This window comes from Macrobrachium nipponense, chromosome 4 (genome assembly GCF_015104395.2).
Source record: "Macrobrachium nipponense isolate FS-2020 chromosome 4, ASM1510439v2, whole genome shotgun sequence".
NCBI lineage: Eukaryota > Metazoa > Arthropoda > Malacostraca > Decapoda > Palaemonidae > Macrobrachium > Macrobrachium nipponense.
This window is the reverse complement of record NC_061100.1, coordinates 88,371,847-88,395,677: the sequence shown is the minus strand read 5'-3', so window position 1 is coordinate 88,395,677 and position 23,831 is coordinate 88,371,847. Positions and strand designations below refer to the sequence as shown.

General features: G+C 45.6%; 1 protein-coding gene across 6 annotated transcripts in view; it reads right to left on the bottom strand.

Annotated features, from left to right (window-relative positions):
• Nucleotides 1–20,445, bottom strand: part of LOC135210995 (DNA-directed RNA polymerase I subunit RPA12-like) — a 46,218-nt gene extending 25,773 nt beyond the window's left edge. The window contains exons 1-2 of one of the 6 annotated variants that reach the window (XM_064244004.1): nucleotides 20,253–20,331; nucleotides 9,192–9,372 (exon numbers count right to left, since the gene is read on the bottom strand). In XM_064244004.1, the coding sequence (XP_064100074.1) occupies nucleotides 9,192–9,194 (3 nt within the window). In that variant the 5' untranslated portion in view covers nucleotides 9,195–9,372; nucleotides 20,253–20,331. The other 5 variants (XM_064244005.1, XM_064244006.1, XM_064244003.1 and 2 more) reach the window with 5 other exon arrangements.
• Nucleotides 20,446–23,831: the final 3,386 nt, after the last annotated feature.

Below are 23,831 nucleotides of genomic sequence, written 5' to 3'. Positions count from 1 at the left end.
ATAGAACCGCAGCCCCTGGACACTAGCACGCCCTGCAAATGGAAGGACGCCCATACCTCCACCAAGGTCCACCTCGTGGCAGTAGCACCTGCGGAAATAACAGTAGTAGCGATTAGTGGGGGGGAAGTCCCTCGCGCGGGGGGGTGAGCCCCTCTCCGAACGAGTGGAAGACCCCTAATACAATGTACATCGGGCACGAGCGCCCTCCCGCGCTCGACGGATCGGGCGAGGAGAAGAACGCCGATAACCTCCCCCCCCCAAGGGGAAGGGCCACTGTGGGAGCTGAGCGGGGGGGGGGTTTCTCGTTCCCCACCCCCGCACAGTACCCATGTACCCAACACAATATAAGAGCCCGAGAGCAATCGTGCCATCGGCCCGAATGCAAGGGCATAAGGATCAATTCCCTGACTGAGCGGAACTTGAATCAAATAAATATTGATGCAATCAAAAATATATGAAAAATGACAATTTGTCGAAAATTGCATTTTTCCTAACTATACAAACCTGAGGTCCTTTAACAATAGGAAGTAGCTAGCGGCAGCTGGAACGGTCGTAAGCTTCGAACAAGGGGAGGGGAGAACGGTAGTTAACTACTTGTCCGACAGTCGCGCGCCGCGCGACTGGGAGGTAAAACAAATCACTTTTGCTTTTGGCCCATGCAAAAATACGCAGAGTGAGGGGTGGCATGAGGAGGGACTATATGTAAAGGACCTCAGGTTGTATAGTTAGGAAAAATGCAATTTTCGACAAATTGTCATTTGTTTTTCCGATACGTAATACAAACCATCGGTCCTTTAACAATAGGAAGACTCACTTCTTGGTGGGAGGAATCTGAGTCTTTTGATGAACAGACTGGTGTTCGTCCATCCCTGGAATGCCTCCCTGGTCGTAAGAGCGAGGGAGGGATCCAAGCCTCTGTCCGATTGATCGGGATGTGCACCGCAGGATCAATGGTCAGACCCTCTGGGCCGAGTACTAAGAGAGAGGCAAGCGTATCTCTTCGTACCAGCAAGCAAGAACTTGTTCCTGTTTGCAAGAGGCAACATAAAGTATGGGTTGTCTCAAGCTGGCATCACTTCCTCCCCCTTGTTGGAGGAAGTGTGGATATATGCTCCTATCCCTAGTGAAAGGGATAGGATGGGGCTCTGTTTTAGTAGCTCACCGCATCTTGTCCTTATTCCAGCAGGGTGACGACCGTGTCCCTCTAACCACAGGTAGAGGGGAAGAAAAAGATGGGAAGAGGAGCCAGTCACACTCTCATTCACCATCCATTTCTTACGGTCACACCAGGACTCGATGCTGTTCAGCCTGCGAGGGTCTGGGTTCGCTACACAACGTGTTGAGCAGCCACCACGGGTCCCAAGGAAAAAGATCCAAGACCTGTGGGCAATATCCCGAAGGTAGAAGGAAGGGCATGTGGTCTGGTTGGGTTTCGACCAGACCCCTGCCTTCAGTACCTGCGCCAAGGAGAAGTTCTTGTGGACAAGGCAGCATCTCCTTCGCATCGAAGGCGGTGAAGTCCATTAGGGAGGGGATTGTGAACGACTCGAACCAATCGTCAGGGACCGAAGGGTTCTGAGTCTTCGCTACGAAGTTCGGTACGAAAATCGAGCGTCACGGATCCCCATCCCCTGGGTGCCTGACTTCGCAGGAGAAGTCATGCAGTTCCTCAGAGGAAAAGAAGGAAATAGTCGCATGACCTATCCCTCTTCTCTACTTCGGTGATGTCCAGTACCCATACTGGTCTGTCCGTTAGCAACGAAGTCTCTCGCCTCCTCCTATCCCCATGCAGCGAAGTTCTCGGTAGTGGATAGGACACCGACACTCCATGGTGGGTGTCAATGGTATGGGTACTGTGACAAGCTATTAAAACGAAGTAATGGTTGCTGTGTAACAACCGAACTAAGTCAACAGCGTAATTCGTAAACTGACTCGGGCGCTCTGACAGCTGCCGACTGACTGCGTTCGGTAGGAGGCAAGTTGTCAAAGCATCCGAGTAAGTCACGTGACCTTCGCTTTTAAAGGGTTATGCCGACGAGACCAAACAAATGATGTATTTGTTTGTCACCAATGCCGACAGCGAGGTGATGATTCTCTTAAGGCATGTACCCAACAGGCGAAAGTCAATTGCCTTCTAGGGACCGAGGTCCCTGAAGGTAAAAACATCTCATGTTTGTTGAATCTCAGCTAAGGAGAAACAACACTATGTACCGTTGAAGACGAAGGTAGATATTGAATGCAACCTACGTCTTCACATATGAATCGAGAGAAGGATCTCAAGATTCATAACCTGTGCTTACAATGACTGAAAACGCTAACCGCTATTTCATTGCTGTCCCGGTGAGAAGTCGTAGTTGCAATGAAAGCGGTGCGTTCTTCGGTAATGAAAACACAGGTGAAAGCCGCCTGAAGAACTGCTTCTCATGGCTGAACATTTGGAGGTAGAGCTGTCAGGTCGGAGAGTAGGCGATGTCTTCTGACACATCTTGTAATTCGGGTTGAACAATGAACAATTGTACACCTACGAATACGAGATATTTTGAAGACAAACTCAGATGTCTGCAAAATCATTCGCATTATCGCAGTGCGATGCAGCGGGGAGACTTGTACAGACTTCTGTTACCGTGCGGTAAACAGAAAGATGAAAGAGTCCAAGAGATATCTCTGTTGAAAATTCTCGCAATGTCGAAGTCGATGGAATCTAGCGTCACCGCAGTAGATGGTCCTTCATTATGCGAGAATCCCCGTTAATCAGAGACCTAAGTCCATGATTGTTAGGCAGAGATACGGTTCGGTAGTCAATCAAGCAGGGGAGAGAGAGACATACATGGACCGTGAATCTCGGAGGCCCAGCTGATACTGAGCTGACTATCAGGCAGTTCAATACGCAGTGGTTGAGCCTGCTGACTCGTCATCCTGAGTTGCCAGGTAATCCATTATTCAACGAAGGAATGCGTTCGGCTAGAACTACCGAGCATAAAAGATATGCTCGGGCAATTATATATTTAGGCGAAACGAATTTCGGTAAATATAAAAGTTGAAATGGTGTTGTCGTGACAAAACCATAAGTATATGAAATTGAAACTGAAAACTCCTGGGAGGTTGCAGGCAACCCCGAGTTGCAGTTCCATTAGAATACTTCTCGTCTAAGTCGCAATCCGTAGAATAACTAGGATATGCGCCTACCCCTCGGACAAATTCAACTGCTTAGCAGAATCATGTCGCGAGGTTAATATACGTAGTATATTTGTAGGATTCTGAACAACGATCTCCATCCTAAATTCTTTCCTTCAAGAAAACAAAATAAGGATTGGAGATCGACCACCTTCGTTCTCTATCAAGAGAGTGAAGGAGAAGTCTTCCTCGAAGGAAAGCTTCAATGGTGAACAGAATACTAAGACGATAGTTCAAGCCAAACTGGATATTCCCGTCCGATCTCCTCTATTCCAGGTTGGTCGCCTACTGTGAGATAGTTTCTTTCAGCAGCAGTCTTCTTTACAATGCTAGAAATTCCAGGAATTCGAGCATAGGCGAGGTTCCCGATTATCGTGTAACATATCGGGGATTCTCGTCTCGCTCACTTTGGACCGTGGTCTCGCGTAAGTGTTTGAAGATCGTAAAAAACTCGAACACTCTGAATGCGCTAGAAATTCCGTAGAATTCTTAAGCAGTCTGCGAAACCCCCACCGAATTCGTCAAACGATATCGGCTGGTGGTCCTCTCGATTCCCGTAGAAATCGAGAATGGAGCAGGATTCCTCCTCAACGACCGGGGCTTACGTCAGGTAGGACCCGAAGGTCCCTCCGGTAGCGCAGTCCCCGAACGTCGGGATCCTACAAAGAAATCTCTGTAGGATCCTTCCCCTTTCCCTCGTAGCCGTAAGGAGGGAGGGAATGGGGAAGGAATTGGATACTCGCTCGCCTTCCCAGTGGAACTAGCAGTTGGAGAAGAGTAGGAGCAGCCATCGCCTTGCGGCGATGGCTCTCAGAGTCTGGAAAACGTATCGTCAGGAGAAAACGTTTTCCCTCCCCGCGGAGGGGTTACGAACTCTCACTGTAGGTAAGGGTCTGCCGCCACTGTGAACGTCGTCTGGGTGGGGCTGATCGACACCTGACAGGAGAGAGCCGATACCGTCCTCCGACTCATTCCAGTCCTCGTCGAGGTCGAAACCTCTCAGGAGGACCGAAGGAGTATTTAAATACGTGTCCGAAGACACGTAGAAAACGCCGCTGTCGCAGTAGAGGAGGTGGAAGTAGCTTGATCGACCGGCCAGAACTGAGAGAGCCTTCTTGTCCGGAGACGAGAGACACTGGTTCGAGACAGAATCGGCAAGCTCCGATCGCGGCAGACCCACCGTGCGGTGGTTTGGGTCTCTCGGGCCCCCAAACGACTCGAGCAGAGACAGGGCTCTGCTGGTGGGAGCGGCAATCCTTCCGCAGGGTCATTACATGCTGACGAATCAGCTTAATGGACTTCTGCAAATTCCTCTGCATCTCGGAGTAACCGCGTCTTGCGGAGTAGGACCGTCCAGTCCCTCCAACAAGAACAGATCCCTAGATATCTCCTTCAGAAGGAGGAAGAGCGGCAGACCCCTGACGGTCGCCTCCAGCTAATTGCGCGTATGTCCTGGTCGGTCCTAGAACCGTGCCTGGTCCATACGGCGTCATTAGCGGGGTCGCGAGCGGCGCACCTCTCGCGATCACTCATAGGTACCTTGCTCCTCCCGGCGTAGCCCGAGGAGGTTGAAGGTACAGGAGAGGCAGACCTGACGCTCCCCCCTAGCTCGCTGGCAGGACCCGCGTGCTTGGAGGGCTGCTGCTGATCGTCAACCGCGGTGGCGCATCGAGCAGCATGCCTAGCCTTGCCGCTCGCCTGAGGCGAGAGGCTTGGCTGAGAACGTCGACGCTGATCTCTAGCGTCAGGCGAGCTGTTGCTGGTTACCGTCTCCGCCCGGTCCCGATGGAGCGGCGTCAGGTGACCTGCTAGGCTCGCTGTCACGTGAGACGGCGAGCGTCCTCTCGGCGCGTCGAGCCACTGGTACCAGCCGTGGTCTGGTACCGACGGCCGCGGGGACCCCTTCCTCGCCTCAACCCGTTATGGGAGAGGCAGACCTGACGCTCCCCCCTCGCTCGCTGGCAGGACAGCGTGGCGTGGGAGGGCTGCTGCTGATCGTCAACCCGCGGTGACGGTCGAGCAGCAGGCCTAGCCGTTACCGCTCGCCTGGGGCGATTGGCTCGGCTGAGAACGTCGAGACCGATCTCTAGCGTCAGGCGAGCTGCCGCTGGTCACCGCCTCCGCCCGGTCCCCATCGGGAGCGGCGGAAGGGTGACCTGCTAGGCTCTGTATCGCGTCGAGACCGGCCAGCGTCCTCTCGGCGCGTCGAGTCGCTGTGGCTGGTACCGGCGGCCGCGGGGACTCCTTCCTCGCCTCAACCCGTGGCTGATCAGCGACCGTCACGTTAGCCCGAGCAGCCAGTTGATCGCTGCGAGAGCGTCCACTGGCCTGGCGAGAGTCGTGTGCACGACTCTCGCCAGTCTTCTGCTCCGCGCCGCTGTCTTGACGGCGAGCGAGCTCGGGCGTCAAAAAACTTTGGCTGGACGGTCTTCTTGGAAGAGCGTCACTGGTGCTTCTCGCGAACGAGAAGCGGCCGAGACGGAACCTGGTTTAGCGGCAGACCCGCTAGCACCAGGTGAGGACGCACAGCCGAGGCTTGGTGCCCTCTGGTCCCCGTCGACTTCTTCTTTGCAGAAGAAGCGACGGGCCCCGTTCCCGAAGGAACAGGAGGACCAGCAGAAGAGCTCCCCAGCTCGCCTGAGCGAGCCGGGCCCTTAGAAGATCCCGAAGGAGTCTTCTTAGGGGGAAAGGAGGCAAACCTTCTTCTTCTTCGGCTGTTTGGCCTTAGAAGTCGAAGGGGAAGGAGAGGCAGCGGACGACGAAGAAGACGACGAAGACGACGACGACACCTTCTTCCTTCTTCTCTCTTCTTCTTCGCCAGGCTCCGCAGGACAGACGTCAGGTCTTCCATCCAGGAGGGAGCCGGGGCAGTTGCCGAAGCAACAGGCCCGACTGCACCTGTCCGGAAAGACCTGAGACTGTGACAGCATCACCAACAGCAGGAACAACAGGAACATCTGAAAGTGAATGAGCAGCAGGCACCTGATCTGAAAGGGAATGAGCGGCTGGGACAGCAACAGGTACGGCAGGCACGGCAGGTACCACAGGAGAGACAGGCGTCCTGTCGGCAGCTACCGTCATCTCGGCACTGGCGGCAGGTCCAGGGGGGTACTCTTTGGGCAGCGGCAGTCCCGGGGTCGGCAATACAAGACCCAGGTGGCGGTGGCACCGTCCTGATTGGCACGGCAGGAATTGGTTCTGGATTGCAGCCGTGGTGTTACCGACATGACATGTGGTATGTACACCAGGTGCGGTGACCTCTCCTGCTGGTGTCGAGATTGTGGTTGTTGTAGTGGTTACCGTATCATGAGTGACCACTGCCGACCCCGCCAACCGCTGAATCAACCCCTGCAGTCCCAGCGACTCCCACACCTGTCCCAGGTCGTCCTCGCTGATGGCAAACCTGCGGAAAGCAACAGTCGGGTTAGTTAGAGGGGCTTCCTCGCGCCTGGGGGGTGAGAGAAACCCACCCAGAGCGGACGGAAGACCCCGAGTACAACTGGACGTCCGTTACCAAAGGAGTCACTGGACTTTCCGATGACTTCTTGTGTCCTCGTACAGCACCCACTGCGCTGACGAATGCATACGTTACACAGGGCTCGTTGCGGAAGCACTCTCGCCCCCGACAAACTGAGTACAAAACCTCGTGAGGATCTACATCTACATCCAAGGTCGATCTCCCACGGATGTAGCACCTGCGGTAACATAGATAGATTAGTAAGAGGGGTTCCCTCACGCACGGGGGGAAGACATGCCCCACCCGAACGCAAGGAAGACCCCAAATACAAATACAATGAAGAAGCTGAGCGGGGGGCAGGAAGGAAGACGAAGAATCGGCTACCAAGGAGTCGCGGGAGAGCTTTCCGACGACTTCCTGGCAGACCTTCGCTTCCCCCACCCCCGCACAGCAGTGAAAGTAATATGAAAATGAAACAGAATACTGCCTTGCGATTCACTTCATAGAACTTGGAGAAAAGATCAATTCCAGGGTAAGAACGGAAACTTGATCCAATAATATGATGCTATAACAAATAAAATATATGAAAATGAAACAGAATACTGCACTTGCGATTTCATTTCACATAAAAAAACGTAATGGATCAATTACCAAGGGTAAGACGAAAATTGATCCAGATTAAATTCATGCAATGAATAAAAGAAAATGAAAAGAATATTGCAATTGCGAATCCACTTTCATTGCATTCTATTATACAAAATTAAAAGTTCGTGCGAGCGCAATCACACTCTCGCGTAACGAACGCACGAGGCCAAAATATAATGAAAAAAGTACTTACATTTTTCAATTACACCCTTTCGCCAAAATACATGACTCGGCGCTGAGCGCGCCCGCCCTCGGCCACCGAGGACATAATTCAAGGGTTCATAATTAAGTTAATGAAAATGAAAACAGTGTACTTACAGTTTCATTTTCAAGTCAAACAAACCATTAGTAGAAAACACAATATAAACAAAGCATACGACGATGAAGCGGGCAGAGAGCGATGACGAACACGTCCTTCACACCGCGGCCGAAAGCAAAAGTGATTTGTTTACCTCCCAGTCGCGCGGCGCGCGACTGTGCGGACAAGCAGTTACTACCGTTCTCCCCTTGTTCGAAGCTTACGACCGTTCCAGCTGCCGCTAGCTACTTCCTATTGTTAAAGGACCGATGGTTTGTATTACGTATCGGAACAATGAAAAGACTACTGCGCTTGCGATTTCACTTCATACAATAAAAAGGGGAAGGATCAATTCCCGGGAATAGCAGAAACATTGATCCCAGTAAACAATGCAATCTCAACAAAAAAAAATGAAAAATGAAAAAGAACCTGCACTTGCGATTTCACTTCATTCAAAATAAAAAGGGGGAAGGATCAACTTCCGGGTAAGCTCGGAAACTGATCCAAAATGAGTATTGCTACAATCAAAATAATATATGAAAATGAAAAAGAATACTGTACTTGCGATTCCACTTCCATACTAAATAAGTTTCCGTGCCGAGCGCATTCGTTCGGCAACGGGCATACAGGTCAAAAAAATATAAATGAAAAGAGCACTTACTTACGATTTTCATCTACACATTTCCAACTCAATTTACGCTCGGAGCGAGTGCTCCCGCCCTCGGCACCGAGCATACACAATACGAGGATCATTTCTGGGAAAATGAATTCCCGCACTTACGCCCTTCAGTCCCGGCACTCGGGTAATCGGAGGGCGTGGTGACACCAAGATCCTTAATTCACAAAGAATTCAATGAAATGATTGTACTTACAATTCAGTTTCACTAGATAATTAGAAAAAGAAAAACACAATCATGCGAAAGCAAACGACGATGAAGCGGGCAGAGAGCGATGATACACGTCCACACGCAGCGGCCGAAAGCAAAAAGTGATTTGTTTACCTCCCAGTCGCGCGCGCGCGCCTGTCGGACAAGCAGTTAACTACCGAACCCCTTGTTCGAAAGCTTACGACCTATCCAGCTGCCGCTAGTACCTTCCTATTGTAAAAGGACCGAAGGTTTGTATGCCGTGTCGGAACAACGCGTTTTTGTGAGATTTGCACTACATTTGACACCCTTTTCACTACCCTCTGTTTAAATCTTAAAATTTGGCCTTAATTTCTAACTTTGGATAAAATACTTACTACTTCGAAAGGAGAGTAGAGGTCTTTTGCTCCGTTTCTCACCAACAAGAAGTCGCGACTGATGCCCATCTCCGATGTCAGGACACGTTATAATGTACTTTTCTTGGGATTGTTCATGCTGATCGTACATGGTCCACTCTGTACCCTGCGGTTTTTTACCCTAGGACCTAACCTAGTAGCCTATAGCTAGGTACACTATGTTAGGTAAGTCAGTTCACGCGTTTGGTTAGGTTAGCCTAGGTATTTGCTAAAACGAAAAACGTCTGAAATGGACAATGCAAGGCACGCATTAAAACACAGGCAATGATATTTTCAAGTCCAAAATTTGACAATAAACGCAAAGAAAAACTTTACAGCGATTTTCTAATACATACCATGTTGAGCTAATAGCTAGCTACGTAGTAGTAGTTATGGGTCGAGGCAATGCCTTTGCAACGGCGCCTCTTAGTCTTGGGTATTTTTTGTTTTTGTTTGTTTATTTGTTTAGCTCTTTCCTTTTTTTCTCTCTTTTTTTCCACATCAAGTATATGGTTTCTTTTCTTATTTCGTTGTTACCTGAAAATAGAAATTTTCCCACTACGTCACTTTCCTTCTCTTCATAGGGTTGTTGTAGCCCTATGCTTTCAACCCGTTCCTCTATATATGTATCACAACATAAAAGGAAATGAAATATGTCTTCTACTGCATCATTGCAAAAAGGACAACAGGTGTTCTCCTTCTGGTGCCTTTTTGCTATATTTAAATTAAGAGAGTTGGTTCTGGCTTTGAAGAGAAGGACTGAACCCATAGAGTTGTCATAAATTTCTTCGTCTTTTATTTCTCTTTTCCACGTTTTATATATGTTCACAGTCACTTTATTTTCCAACTCTTCTTTCCACCTCTCTGTGTCCCATATTCTGGCTTTGTCCTTTATTTCTGTTCTGGACATTCCTTCTAATTTTCTTAAATTTATTTTAACTTCATGCATGTACTTTTCCACAGTTTTCCACCATTTTCTTTCCTTTTCTTGCATATCTGTAATTAATTTCTTCAGTATCTCTTTCCGTCCATTTAAAGTATTATTTACATAGCTTATCTCCCATTCATAATTCTACTTTTCATTGAAGAAGCTCCTATCTCCCCCCTTAATGTGGCTACTACTGTTACTTCTACATGCCCCTAATATTTTCCTATATACCCCATTCTCTATTCTTTGTAATTTTTCTATTTCTGCGTCTGTTAGATTAACCCACATTGGTTCCGTATAAGATTGATGGTAGAGCTATGTTTTTCCAGAATGTTTTCCCTATTAGAACTTTGTTGCAGCTTTTTTCTATTACGGAGTAGGTTAGGTTGGCTAACTTCTGTGCTTTATTCAACATTTCTTTTTTCTGTAGCTAAAAACCAGATTTAGAGTCATTTATCTTTATTCCTAAATATGTAATGTTCTCCCTCACCTTTATGTTCTCTATCTCTTCTGGTTTATCTTTCATGTTGAAAATAATGATGCTGCTTTCTCTTTATTTATTTCTAGCCCACATTTGTTCCCTATATCTATTAAAATCTTTATGTTTATTCTTGCGTCTTCTATATTACTTGCTAGAACTAATCCATCGTCGGCGAAGAAAAGTGTCCCTATCTTTACTAGTTCATTTTCAAAATCCTGTCCCTTCCTCCTCCATTTTCTTAATTATTAAATATGTCATTAGTTTGAAAAGTGAAGTAGAGCCTGTGCAACCTTGCCTAATCCCACTTGTAATTCCCATTTCCTGTTCTACTCCCTCCCCTAGGTCTATTATTGTGCTATCCCCTTCATATATGTTAACTACTGCCTCTATGATTTTTGGATGTATTTTGAACTGTTTCATAACTTCAATCATGACTTCTCGTTTTACCGAGTCAAATGCTTTACTGTAATCGATAGCTATTACTATTAATGGTTTCTATTCCTGTAGCTCTCTTCTACACCATATTGTAGTGTAAGAATGTTATCTTCTATCCTTACTCCCTCCTGTAAATCCTGCTTGGCATTCGTGATCTTGTTCATTCAGTCTGAGGTGTGCTTCTATTTCGTCTTTTATCAGCATCATGAATACTTTGTATGATATATTTAATAAAGCTATAGGCCTTAAATCCTTAGCCCTTGGTTTCCTTTTCTTTTCTATCATTTTTGTTCTAGATTTCTTCCAAGATTCAGGCTTTTCTTTGATTTCTAGTTCTTTGTTGTAACACCTAACTAGTACTTCTATACATGTTTTGCTCTTCATTAAAGCTTTGTAAAGCTCTGGTTTGATTCCATCTGGGCCTGCAGCTTTTTAGCTTTGAGCTTACTTAGACAAGCTATGACTTTTTCCTTGGTTATCACAGGCTCTTGCATTGGGATTATCTTCCTTTTGCATTCCATCACTAGGTCCATGTGTTCTCTTAGTACTTCTGGGAATCTATAGTCTCCAATTCTTATGATATCATCTTCTGCTGCCAATTTCATTTTCATATTTCCATCCTTTTCTCTTCGTTCCAGATTTCCTTTATATTATTTTCGTGTTTGCTGTAAATGGTTCTCCAATAATTCACTAATTCTTCCTTTGTTTCAGCCTCATTTAGCTTGCTTCCCTGTTCATTATATAAGTGTATAGTTTCTTTTTTGGCTTTTTGCTTATTTCTTAACTTACCAATATTTTCCCAGAGCTCTTTGTTTTTGTTTCTTTTTATTTCTTCTGTTATTTTCTTTTCATATATTGTTATCTTTTCTCTTATTAATATCTGCACTTCTTTTTTTCTTTTGCATATATTTCTTCTCTAGACTTTCTTTACGACATTATCTCTCTCATTCCTTTTCTTCCTATTCAGCTCCTTCCTTTCCTTGATACCTTTTCTTATTTCTTCACTGAACCAGGGTTGCTCTTCTACTTTCTCCTACTAGCAACTTTCTCCTGTATGTTCTCATTAGCTTGTCTTCTGCTACTTCTTTTATTGATAGGTCCATATCTGTGATTCTGTCAATGTCTTTATCTATTAGGATCTCTTCTAATTTTTTTATAAAGTCATTTAGGTTGTTTGTCTTCATCTGTTTTGAATGTATTTTACTTCCCCCCATTTACCCTTGTTGAGATTCTTGTTCTGTCCTTTGAATGTTAAGTGAATGGTAATTAGGTTATGGTCTGAGATATCAAATTCCTTTTTGTCTTCATCAATTACCATCTCCTCAAAATTTTGGTATAACTTCTCATTGACTAAAGCAAAATCTATACGCTTTTCATCTGCATTCTCTCCCATGTGTATACTCCAGTGCATCTGTCTTCTGCGTTAAGTAGTATTAGCCTATGTTCATTCATCCATTCTAATATTATTTCCCCGTTTCTGTCTGTATTCTGGTGGCCTAAGAAACCTATATGGCCATTGAAATCTCCTAAAATCAGTAATGATTCTTGGTCGTTTATGTTTTTCATATGTTTTCGCATTCTGTTTTATTTAGCTTTATCTCTATTTTTATCCTCCTCTGTATTTCCTACTGATAGGTATAACAATAAAATATGGATATTATTATTGTATATTTTGCATTTAGCATATAGTAGGTCTTTGCTAATAGTCTCCACCTTGTTTAACTCTGTGCTATCACTGTCTCTATATAGCATCATTAACCCTCCCCCTTTTTTGTCTTTCTTCTCCCTCATATTTCTATTTTATTTATACCTTTACTTAATGCTAACTTGTCTAGTTTCTGGTGAGTTTCAGTTAAACAAAATATCTTATTTTCATTGTCTAAAAAACTTTCTATTTCTACTATCTTTTGTCTAGTTAAACACTGTATATTTATCATATATATTTTGAACTGTATTTCAACTTTTGATTTTGGCTCCTTGGTTAATGTATTATTTTCATCTCCGTTTATTACATTTCTCCTATTGCCCCATCCAGACTCTGAAAATTTTCATTTCTGATTAGTTTACCCTTTCTGATGTACCATCCCTGTTCCCCCTTTCTTTCTTGTCTTTGAGTTCCTGTCTCAATATCTTATCCTGTTCTCTTTCTCTGAAGGTTAGGTCTGGTGCTATGAATATTCTGTTGTATCCTACCTCTTGTTTCCCCTTGAGAAATCTTGGCTTTCCCTATTACTGCCCATTTCTCCCTTTCACTTTTCATCTTAACTAAAATAGGTCTTGGCCTAGGTTCTCTGTCTCTATCCTGGTTCCCTGTAGTACTATTATTGGGTGCCTGCATCCTATCATTTCTTCCTAATCTACTTACTTCTACTATTTCAATGTCCCTTAGCCCTAGTTCCTCTTTGAACAGCTTGCTACAGGTTTCTGTGTCATTTCTAAGCCTAGTTTCATTATTTCCCTCTAAGCATTCCTTGATGTTGTAAATAACAAGATTATTTTTACGTTTTTCTTTCTCCCATAATTCCTTCACCTCTTCTCTAATCACTGGGTTAAAATCCTCACTTCTTACTCTCTGTTCAGTGTCTAAGCCTCTTTTCACTTCCTTTAGCTCCTCACTGAGTTTCATTATAACCTCTTCTAGGGCACTCATCTTGAGCACGAAAGTATCCCTCAGTGTCTTCATCTTCCTGTTCTCAGTTTTCATATTCTTATAAGCTCCATTGCATCTTCCACAAAACCAGTTGAGGCTTTTATTTTTCTGTACTAATTTATATTCTTCCTTACTTACTTTTACGCAGCCGTTGTGAAACCAGCTGTCACAATAATCACAAGCGATGCCATACTGATTCTTTGTTACCTGCTTCTCGCAGATCGCACAATCGTCCGGCAGAGTTTCTTCTTCCGAACCAGAGGTAATGTCTTCCTTGGGATTCTCATCCTTATGCCTATTAGTGATCCTTTCTTTAACCATTTTTGGAAAATGTTATTTTCATGATAAAATAAATTTTTGAACATACTCACCTGGTAGTTATATATATAGCTTACGTCCCTGACGTCACGGCAGAATTTCAAAACTCGCGGCAATCGCCGATTGGGTAGTCAGGTGCACCACCTGTGCGCCCTCTACCAGGTACGTAGCACCATACCAACTATTCCTCAGATCTTCCATGCCCATAGTTTCTAGAGGGGAGGAGGGTGGGAATTTAATTATATATAACTACCAGGTGAGTATGTTCAAAAATTTATTTTATCATGAAAATAACATTTTCAAACATCTAACTCACCTGGTAGTTATATATATAGCTGATTAACACCTTTGGTGGAGGGTCAGAAACAGCTATCATCGTTGGAATTGACATAAGTGTTAATAAAAACAAACTTACGGGTTCGTACCTGTTAAGGAAGCTGACTTTAATGATATCCTGTCTCATTGTGTCTGCTTTCCTTATGAGGTCCAGCGATCCACCCAGGGGGCTGAAGACCTCTTGGAGACTGTCAACCGGTCAAACCTCTATGTGACTAGACTCCCTACAATACTCTTGTTCCGGGCACTACTAAGGAACAAGTTGATCACCTGACTAAAGATCAATGATTGTGGAAGACTGCATCCAGTCTCCACAAACAACCATAACTTTTCAATAGTTCCAAGAGAAGAAAAAGAGTATTGGATTATGGGTTTTAAGGGGTAGACCCTTTTCCCACTACTGAAAGAGCTGCTACAAACGGACCCAGTGTGTAGCAGTCTTCATACAAAGTTTGCACTTGCGTAAGATAGTGCGACGCAAAAACTGACTTGCTCCTCCAGAATGTTGCGTCCAGGATATTCTGAAGAGATCTATTTTGTTTAAATGCTACCGAGGTTGCTACAGCTCTAACCTCGTGAGTCTTAACTTTAAGTAGCTTCATATCTGCTTCAGTACATGCTGAATGCGCTTCCCTAATTAATTGCCTTATAAAAAAGGATAGCGCATTCTTCACATTTGCAGAGAGGGTTTCTTGACCGAACACCAAAGCCCTTCTGAAGTGCCACGTATTTGTCTCGTTCTCTCCAAGTAATGCCTCAGAGACCTTACCGGACAAAGAACTCTCTCTACTTCCTCACCCGTGAGATCCGAGAGGTTCGGAATTTCGAATGACTTGGGCCAGGGTTGAGAGGGGCGTTCGTTTTTGGCTAGGAATCCCAACTGTAGCGAGCAGATGGCTTTGCCCTGTCTGAAACCTACAGTTTTGCTGAAGGCATGGATTTCGCTGACCCTCTTTGCTGTTGCTAGGCTAATCAGGAAGAGAGTTTTCATGGTGAGGTCCTTAAGGGATGTTTCCTGTAAGGGTTCGAACCTGTCACTCATGAGAAACTTGAGGACTACATCCAAATTCCAAGATGTTGAGGATTGTATTCTTTCCTTAGTTGTCTCGAAGGATCTAAGAAGATCTTGTAGATCCTTATTATCAGATAGATTAAGGTTTCTATGCCTGAAGACAGCTGCTAGCATGCTCCTATAACCCTTGATAGTAGAAGCAGAAAAGTTACGTCTCTTCTTGAGGTATAGCAGAAAATCTGCTATCTGAGTCACAGGTAACTGGAAGAGGAAATAGAGTTGTCCCTGCACCATCCTCTAAAAAGTCTCCCAACTTCGATTGGGTATACCTTAATGGTTGAAGACCTCCTTGCTCTTTCAATTGCACTCGCTGCCTCCCTCGAAAATCCTCTAGCTCTTGTGAGTTTTTCGATAGTCTGAAGGCAGTTAGCTGAAGAGCTTGGAGGTTTTGGTGATACCTTTCCAAGTGGGGCTGTTTGAGTAGATCTACTCTTAACGGAAGGCTTCTTGGGGTGTCCACCATCCATTCCAGTACCTCTGTGAACCATTCTCTTGTCGGCCAGAAGGGTGCCACTAGAGTCATCCTGGTTCCTTCGTGAGCCACAAACTTTTGTAACAAGTTTGTGGCTCACTTTGAATGGGGGAAAGGCGTACACGTCTAGATGTGTCCAATTCAGAAGGAACGCATCTATGTGGATTGCTTCGGGGTCTGGGACTGGAGAACAGTAAGTCTCCATCCGTCTTGTCTGCGCTGTTTGCAAAGAGATCTATGCAAGGGCGCCCCCAGATTCGCCATAGACTCTTGCAAACTTCCTGATGGAGAGTCCATTCTGTTGTCAAGACTTGATGTTTTCTGCTCAGGATGTCTGCTCTCACATTCTTTTCTCCCTGAATGAAGCGTGTTACCAGAATCACGTTTTTTCCTTTTGTCCAGAGGAGCAGTTCTCTTGCTGCTCTGTATAGAGAGACTGAGTGAGTCCCGCCTTGTTTGCTGATGTAGGCCAACGCCGTTGTGTTGTCGGAGTTGACCTGTACCACTTTGTTCCGGACTACGCTCTCTAATTCCTTGAGAGCTAGGAAAACTGCAGTCAATTCTTTCAGATTGATGTGGAACTTTACTTGCTCCTTGTTCCAGAAGCCCGAGACTTCTAACTTCCCCAGTGTTGCTCCCAGCCCGAGTCCGAGGCGTCGGAAAACAAAACACTAGGTCTGGGTTCCTCTGCTCTAGGGAGAGGCCTTCCTGGAGCTTGACGGGATCGTTCCACCACTGTAGATAGTGTTTCATGTCGTTCGAAACAGGAATACACATTGACTCTAGTGTCTTCTTCTTGTCCCAATGCTGATTTAGATGAAACTGCAGAGGGCGTAGGTTCAGTCTTCCCAAGGAGACAAACTGTTCTAGCGAGGAAAAGGTCCCCAGCAGACTCATCCATTCCCTCGCAGAGCACTTCTGTTTTCTTTAGGAAGTTTCTTATTTTCTCTAAAGCTTGTTCCGTTCTCAATGTGGACGGAAAAGCCCGAAAAACCTGACTCTGAATCCTCATCCCCAAGTACAAGATTTCCTGGGATGGGATCAGTGGGATTTCTGGTGGTTTATCAGAAGGCCTAGGTCTTCTGATAATCGAATTGTTTTCTGAAGATTCTCCAGACAGTTGGCGTAGGAATGGGCTCTGAGGAGCCAATCGTCCAGATACAATGAGGCTCTGATGCGTTTCTTGTGTAGCATTGCTGCTACGTTGCTCATAAGTTTTGTGAAAATTTGAGGTGCGGTATTTAGACCGAAACAAAGAGCTCGGAATTGAAATGTTTCTGTCTTGTAAACAAATCTTAGGTACTTTCTGGAGTTTGGGTGGATCGGGACGTGAAAATAAGCATCCTGGAGATCCAACGAAACCATCCAGTCGTCTCGTCTGACTGCAGCAAGAACTGATTTCGTTGTCTCCATAGTGAATTTTGTTTTCTTCACGAAAAAATTCAGGGAACTCACGTCCAAAATCGGTCTCCATCCGCCCGAGTTCTTGGGGACCAGGAATAATCGATTGTAAAACCCCGGAGACTCCAGGTTCTGAACTCTTTCTATTGCTTCCTTCTGAATTAGCATAGAAACCTCTTGTTGTATCGCTATTGTCTTGGACTCCTCTCTGTACTTGGCTGACAGATCGATCGGTCTTTCTGCTAAGGGGGGTTTTTTCCAGAAAGGGATCTTGTATCCTTCTTTGAGAAGCTGAATAGACCAAGGATCTGCTCCCTTTTTCTCCCATGTTTGCCAGAAATTTTGAGTCTGGCTCCTACCACTGTCTGAAGAAGAACTTTGTCAGACTTTATTTACTTCCTCCTCTGAAGCCTCTTTTCTTGGAGTTTTTTGTAATAGGTCTTGCATTCCCTCTCCTGAGGGATCTACCTCGAAAGGGCCGAGAACTACGTGGTAGAGGAGTGGTTTCTTTAAGTTTCTGTCCTGCAAAACTTGACGGAACAACTCTCCTTGCTGCTTTAGTCATCAGATCTTGTGTCGCTTTTTGAGTCAGAGCTGAGGATACTTCTTTTACCAAACTATGCGGAAAAAGATGAGTCGAAAGGGGAGCGAAAAGCAGTTCCGCTCTCTGAGTGAGCGTTACTCCACTCGAAAGAAAAGAACAAAATTGGGCCCTTTTCTTCAAGATTCCAGCTGAGAAAAGGGCTGCTAGCTCGTTCGACCCGTCTCGAAGCGCTTTGTCAATGCATGACATAAGGTGAACGAGTTCTTCCGTTTTGGTAGACTTCAAGTTTTCAATTTTCTTTCCCAACGAACCCAGAGTCCAGTCTAGGAAGTTAAAGACTTCGAAGGCTCTAAAAATCCCTTTGAGGAGGTGGTCCATTTCAGAGGAGACCAAAACACTTTCGTCTTCCCCATGGCCGTCCGACGAGAAGAGTCCACAAGACTAGAGAAGTCCCCATGGGAAGAAGCTGGAACTCCCAAACCTAGGACTTCTCCAGTGTCGTACCAGATGCTGGATCTGGAAGCTAATCTGGCCGGAGGAAATGAGAAAGCTGTTTTTCCCTGGTCTTTCTTAGAGTCCATCCATTCTTCATTAATTTCAAGGCTCTTTTCGAAGAGCGCGATAATACCATCTTCGTAAAGTCGGATTCTTTAGAAGCCTTCCCTAAAGTGAACTCTGAAGGTGGAGAACGAGGGGCAGCTGGCACAAAACTTTCTGGAAAAAGTTCCGCAAAAACTTTCATAAGCCTTTTAAGATCTGCTGAGGGTTGTAGATCTGTTTGATATTCTTCCTCGGAAACGACTTGCATCTGATCAAAAGGAGAATGGGGGATGTCTTCATTCCTTTCTTCTGATTGAGACACAACTGATGTAGCGATGTCATGTTGCGTTTGTGCATCCTGCTGTCCAGTTTCTTGATGCCTGGAGTCTCGGCATCCTGTCTCATGACGATTTTCGTCCTGGCGTCTTGCTTCAAGACGTTTTTCGTCCTGGCGTTTAACAGTAAGAGTAGCAGGTTGATATGACTGCATAAGAGAGGAGAGTTTCTGCTTAAAATCTTGCAGTACGGAAAACTGTGGAGCTTCTTGCTGCTGGGAACAGACTAGAGAAGTTGCAAAGTCAATCTCTCTCTCTTCATTCTGTTCGTCTTGAGATGAAATGCCTGAAGAACGCCAATCCGAAGGAGGAGCAGGAGCATGCACTGAAGGCATCCAATCGTCCGATGCTTCCTTTACTCCTACCAAAGACGACGGCCGCCTGTGCGGTATCTTACGTCTTATATTGGTAGGAGAGCAAACATCGGAGACGAAATGGAAGCGAACAGGAGTTGTAGCACGCACCGAAAGTCTCCCTTCGTCCGATCCTTCCTTACTTCCTGCCAAAGACGACGGCCGCTTGTGCGACATCATGCGTCTTGATTTGGCAGGAGAGCAAGCATCGGAATCGAAAGAGAAACGATCCGGAGTTGCAGTTTGCACCGAAGGTTTCCCCCTTTCCAATATTTCCTTGCCTCCTACCAAAGACGATGGTCGCCTGTGCGACGTCTTACGTCTTAATTTGGTAGGAGAGCAAATATCGGAACCTGAAGGGAAGCGCTCGGGGCTGCTCCAATGACTACATCCTGGACGCTCTTGACGTATATCGTCCTGGCGTCCAGTATCAAGACGCTCGGCGTCCTGGGATTTCCTTTTAATGGGTCTGGATTTAGAAGTCTGACGCCAGCCCCGTCTGGGTACTGCGTCGTCAGAAGACGAAGAAAACACTTTAACCTCGCCTTTCCTATAGCGAGGGTGAGCGTCCTGGGGATCGTCTACAGGTACGCTCGAGGGGACGACCGCTCGGGAGCTAAAACCTCTCGCCTCCCTTCGTCGGTCGACTTTCCTTCTCACAGGGGTTGGTGAGCTTGGAAGAGGTCTAGGACTAGGAGCACGACAAGTCCGAGCGGCCGCACCCTCCACTGCACTTGCACTAATTTCACTATTCACTTTAATATCTCTCATATTAGACCATAATTTATCCCTGTCTTGTGCCAGGGATTCTACCCGTTGACCAAGGGCTTGAATGGCCGTCATCATGTCCTGTAATGATGGACTTTTACCTGTTTCTGAAACTGGATTTGGTAATGATACAACAGGAGGAGGATCAATAGGATTATCGAGGGATAGAGAACTATCTATTCCTTGACTGTCTATGGAGGAGCGAGACAAGGTCTTCTTCGCTCTCCTTATCCTATCCTTCTCTAATTTACGCACATAGCGGTAATATTCAATCCATTCAGTCTCAGGCAAGCCCACACATTCATCACATCTATCACCTATCTCACAAACTTTTCCTCTGCATTTACTACAAATAGAATGAGGATCTAAAGAGGATTTAGCAAGTCTAGTCTTGCAACCTTTCACACACATTCTCAAACTTGAAGCAGAATCAGACATGATGAGAAATCAAAAAGAGAGATCAAAAACAAGCAAAGGTCAAACCAACAATATCGAAACGAAATCAAAATCCAATCAAGCGAAAGCCAAAGCCAAAGTGTACTTCACCAAATAATACTGCAAAAGACACGGGCTATAACGAGCGAAGTTCCAACGATGTCACCGTAGCGGCGGCAGGGAAGATCTGAGGAATAGTTGGTATGGTGCTACGTACCTGGTAGAGGGCGCACAGGTGGTGCACCTGACTACCCAATCGGCGATTGCCGCGAGTTTTGAAATTCTGCCGTGACGTCAGGGACGTAAGCTATATATATAACTACCAGGTGAGTTAGATGTTTGAAATTACCTACTACCCTGTAACCACTTTCGAAACACTTAAACACTCTTAAAACACTATCCTATCTCAAGCCATGTGCTTGCTCCTTACCATATTGTTGTGTGCGAAGTTCAGTAGTAGTAATAGTATACGTGATCTTTGAAACGGCTCCCGTGCGTGTTCCATTTCTCCTTTGCTTGCTTTTTTATGTTATATTGTCTCTGTAGTGCAGTACCAGGTATTTTTTTAGTAATGCCTTCCTATTCTTAGTTTCTTCTTTCAACATATCTGGGAATAGTAAGATGTTTGCTATCATTTTTTTCTATCTTCTTTATATGGCTCCTGCATGAAATCGTCTGTTCCTGACCTTATTATATTTTGGGCGGTAAAGTTGTAAATGGTCTATGTTTTTCATTAATTCGGGTGAACATTTTTTATCTTCTTTTAACCTGTCTTTATCGTTTAGTTCTAGCGTGTCTAATCAAGCACTGCTGATCAGCAATGTTAATTTAAGTGGTATCTTATCATACTAGGTTTATTCTCCTGTAAGGGCAATGCTTTATCCACAATTTCTTTGTACACATTTGTCAAAAATTGCCATTTATTCCCCTTGAATAAAATTTCCTAGTTTTTTTATGAGTACTTGTTTTGAAGTATTTTCCCAGATTCTATGAAAATACGTTGATATATGATTATTTTGCTCCACAGAAGTAGTTTTTATTATATTAACTATAGCAATGAGTTGGTATAAATTAGTACATTGATATTCAAAGTAATAAACCACTTTTTTTGCAAATTTTGTCCATCTCTATAAAATTAGATGACTTATCATTACAGCGTTGTCAAACTTCTTCCTGTGGAGACTATATATATATTATTTTCTTATTGTAAGGGCACATGTCAGTAATTTATGCTTGCCTTCTGGACGAAACACCTTTTTTTGTATGTTGGGTTACGATTAAAGCACTTGATGTTTGTTTTTAAATTGATGTTTGTTACGTAACCCTATAATTTTGTAGATGTGACAACTGTGTTATGCAATATACTCCTCCCGAGTTTTCTTCTAGGGTGGAAAGGTGAAACTCTCTGATACTAGTATCTGACTCCATGAAAGCAAGCAAAAGAAGATATTCTTGTAGAATCCAGCCACATCACCTCGTGAATCGTTGTCGCCGTTGCAGTAACTTCTTCATAAGGATATTCTGAGATCCTGTTTGCCATTTATGTTTTAATTTCTATCGAAGTAACGTAACGTTTTGTTAATAATTTTTGCAGTAATGTGTTAGTTTTCTTGCTTCTTAACGTAATTTGGATAATTTTTGTGTTCTTTAAATATTAATTATATGTGTTAAACCTTTAAATGCGTCTTTGTGAACCCGTGTGGCATCACCCAAAAAAGAATTGGTGAAGGAAATACAGTTGATTGTTTCTCAACTGCACTTTTGTTGAATAAAAATGCAATGTTTCTTGACTTTAAGTAAGTTAGCAAACTCCTCAGCACTGTAACTTGGTCTCAATCAAAGCTAGTGCAGGAGGTCTTAAGGTTGAATGAAATCGTACCGAATGTGGCCCTAAAATTCAGTTTAGTTTCACCACAATATTCCTATAATCGCGTTGTTCTTCCATCCTAGAAAGCGTTCAGTGGGCTTTCCACCAATGTATATATCATATAAGATCATGTTTTGTATGCTTTTATATTCTGTTATATGTCTCACAAGAAACACAAATCGGCTGTCATCCGACCCATTTTTACTCGCTCGCGGGTCGGATACCACATTTCCGTCCGCACGCTGTATATTTGAATTTCCTTTACCTGTAATAAAGTCAGTATACTTCTACCTGTCTCTTTGTCCACACCTCACAACTGGTGACCTCCCAGTTTGGACGGTGACCCAAGCGGTTTTGGCTAAGCCAATAAGGGACTAACTACCGCCGCTCACCTTCAGAGATCTTTAGCGGACTCACACAGTACCTCAGTTTAGATCTCTGAAAGCTCCTGCCGTGGAAAGCCAACACCTCTAATGGACTAAAAATGGCATACCTTCCCCAGGTGTGTTCAGGCGTTCCTCAAACGGTTTGACCTGCCATCTACAATTCCCATCAACCATTTCTGTAAGCGTGGACAATGGAAGGAGACAGTTCCATGCAAGAAACCCAGGCCTCCTCACCAGCCGCCGCTCAGGCTGTCAGGTTGCCCCCTTTTGCAACAGAGGACCCAAGCCCCTGGTTCATCCGAGCTGAAGGGCAATTCTGGCTCACAGGACTCTTGGACAAGGTGCTGCAGGCTGACCTCGTCATATCAGTCCTTCTGGCAGACGTGTATAAACGAATAACCCCCTGGCTGACCGGACGGGCACACTCGATGAACTGAAGACAAGACTCGTGAGTGCCTACACCACTCCCATCGCTGAGAGAGCTGCCTGCGTCCTTGACCTCGTCGCAAACCCAATGCAAGGCGCTGACCCAGAGGATGCTTGGGACACAGTGATGGGCCTCCTCCGCCTGCCTGACGTAGGTCCCGACGAGAAGATGGAGATCAGCCTTGGTCGCGAAATACTCCTTCGGCAACTCGAGCCAGATGTCCAAGGACAGCTAACCGACGCATATACCCTCCCCGATGACGAGCTCATGGAGAAAGCTAAAATGTTAACACTGTCAGCCAAGGCTGCGAAGCTCGCCGCTCCCTGATCTCCCGTGTGCCTAGCAGCAGAGAAGGAAGAAGAAAACGACCCAACGCAGGAGATCAGCACCATAACCCAGAGGACGACTTCTCACCTGCAGCGGGGCAAAAACTCCTGGTGCTACTACCACCAAAGATTCGGAAGGCACTCCAAGAAATGCAAAAGCCCCTGCACCTACCAGTAGTCAAAAAGCGGTGAGGGCAGACAAAACCAACCTCACCCGTGGCAGCGTCCTTGTCGGAACCACACACTGTAGGATTCTATGTCCGCGACGCGATATCCAGCCGGAGGATGCTGGTAGACACCGGGGCGATGCATTCGATATTCCTGCCATCAGGAGAAGACCGCACCCGCGGCCCAGACAGCTCAACCACCCTTGTCGCCACAAACGGGACCGCCATTCACTCCTACGGCACAAAGTCCCTTGAATTCTCCAGCTATGTCTGGTCTTTCACCATCACAGATGTCAGGGTTCCACTACTGGGGGCAGACTTCCTGGTGCATAATGGCCTCCTGGTGGACGTGGGCCGCAAGCGCCTCCTCGACACAGGTACATGCTGTTCCCTACCACTTGCAGCGGGCCCAGGCACCTCCACAATTGCACCATTGCCCCCAACAAATACAGTAACCTCCTGCAGGAGTTCCCCGAAGTCTTCAAGCCAGAACTTCGTCAGGTAGCTGGGGCACCACCCAAACACAGAATATCCCATCACATCACCACCACGGGCCCCCCGACGCATGCAAAGTTCTGATGACTCCCTCCGGATCGCCTTCAGGATGCAAAAAGGGTGTTCTTGGAAATGGAACAAATGGGTATCTGCCGGAAAGCATCAAGCCCTTGGGCCTCGCCCCTCCACATGGTGCGGAAACCTGACGGCACCTGGAGCCTGGAGGCCCTGCAGAGACTACTGGAGACTAAACCTCTCAA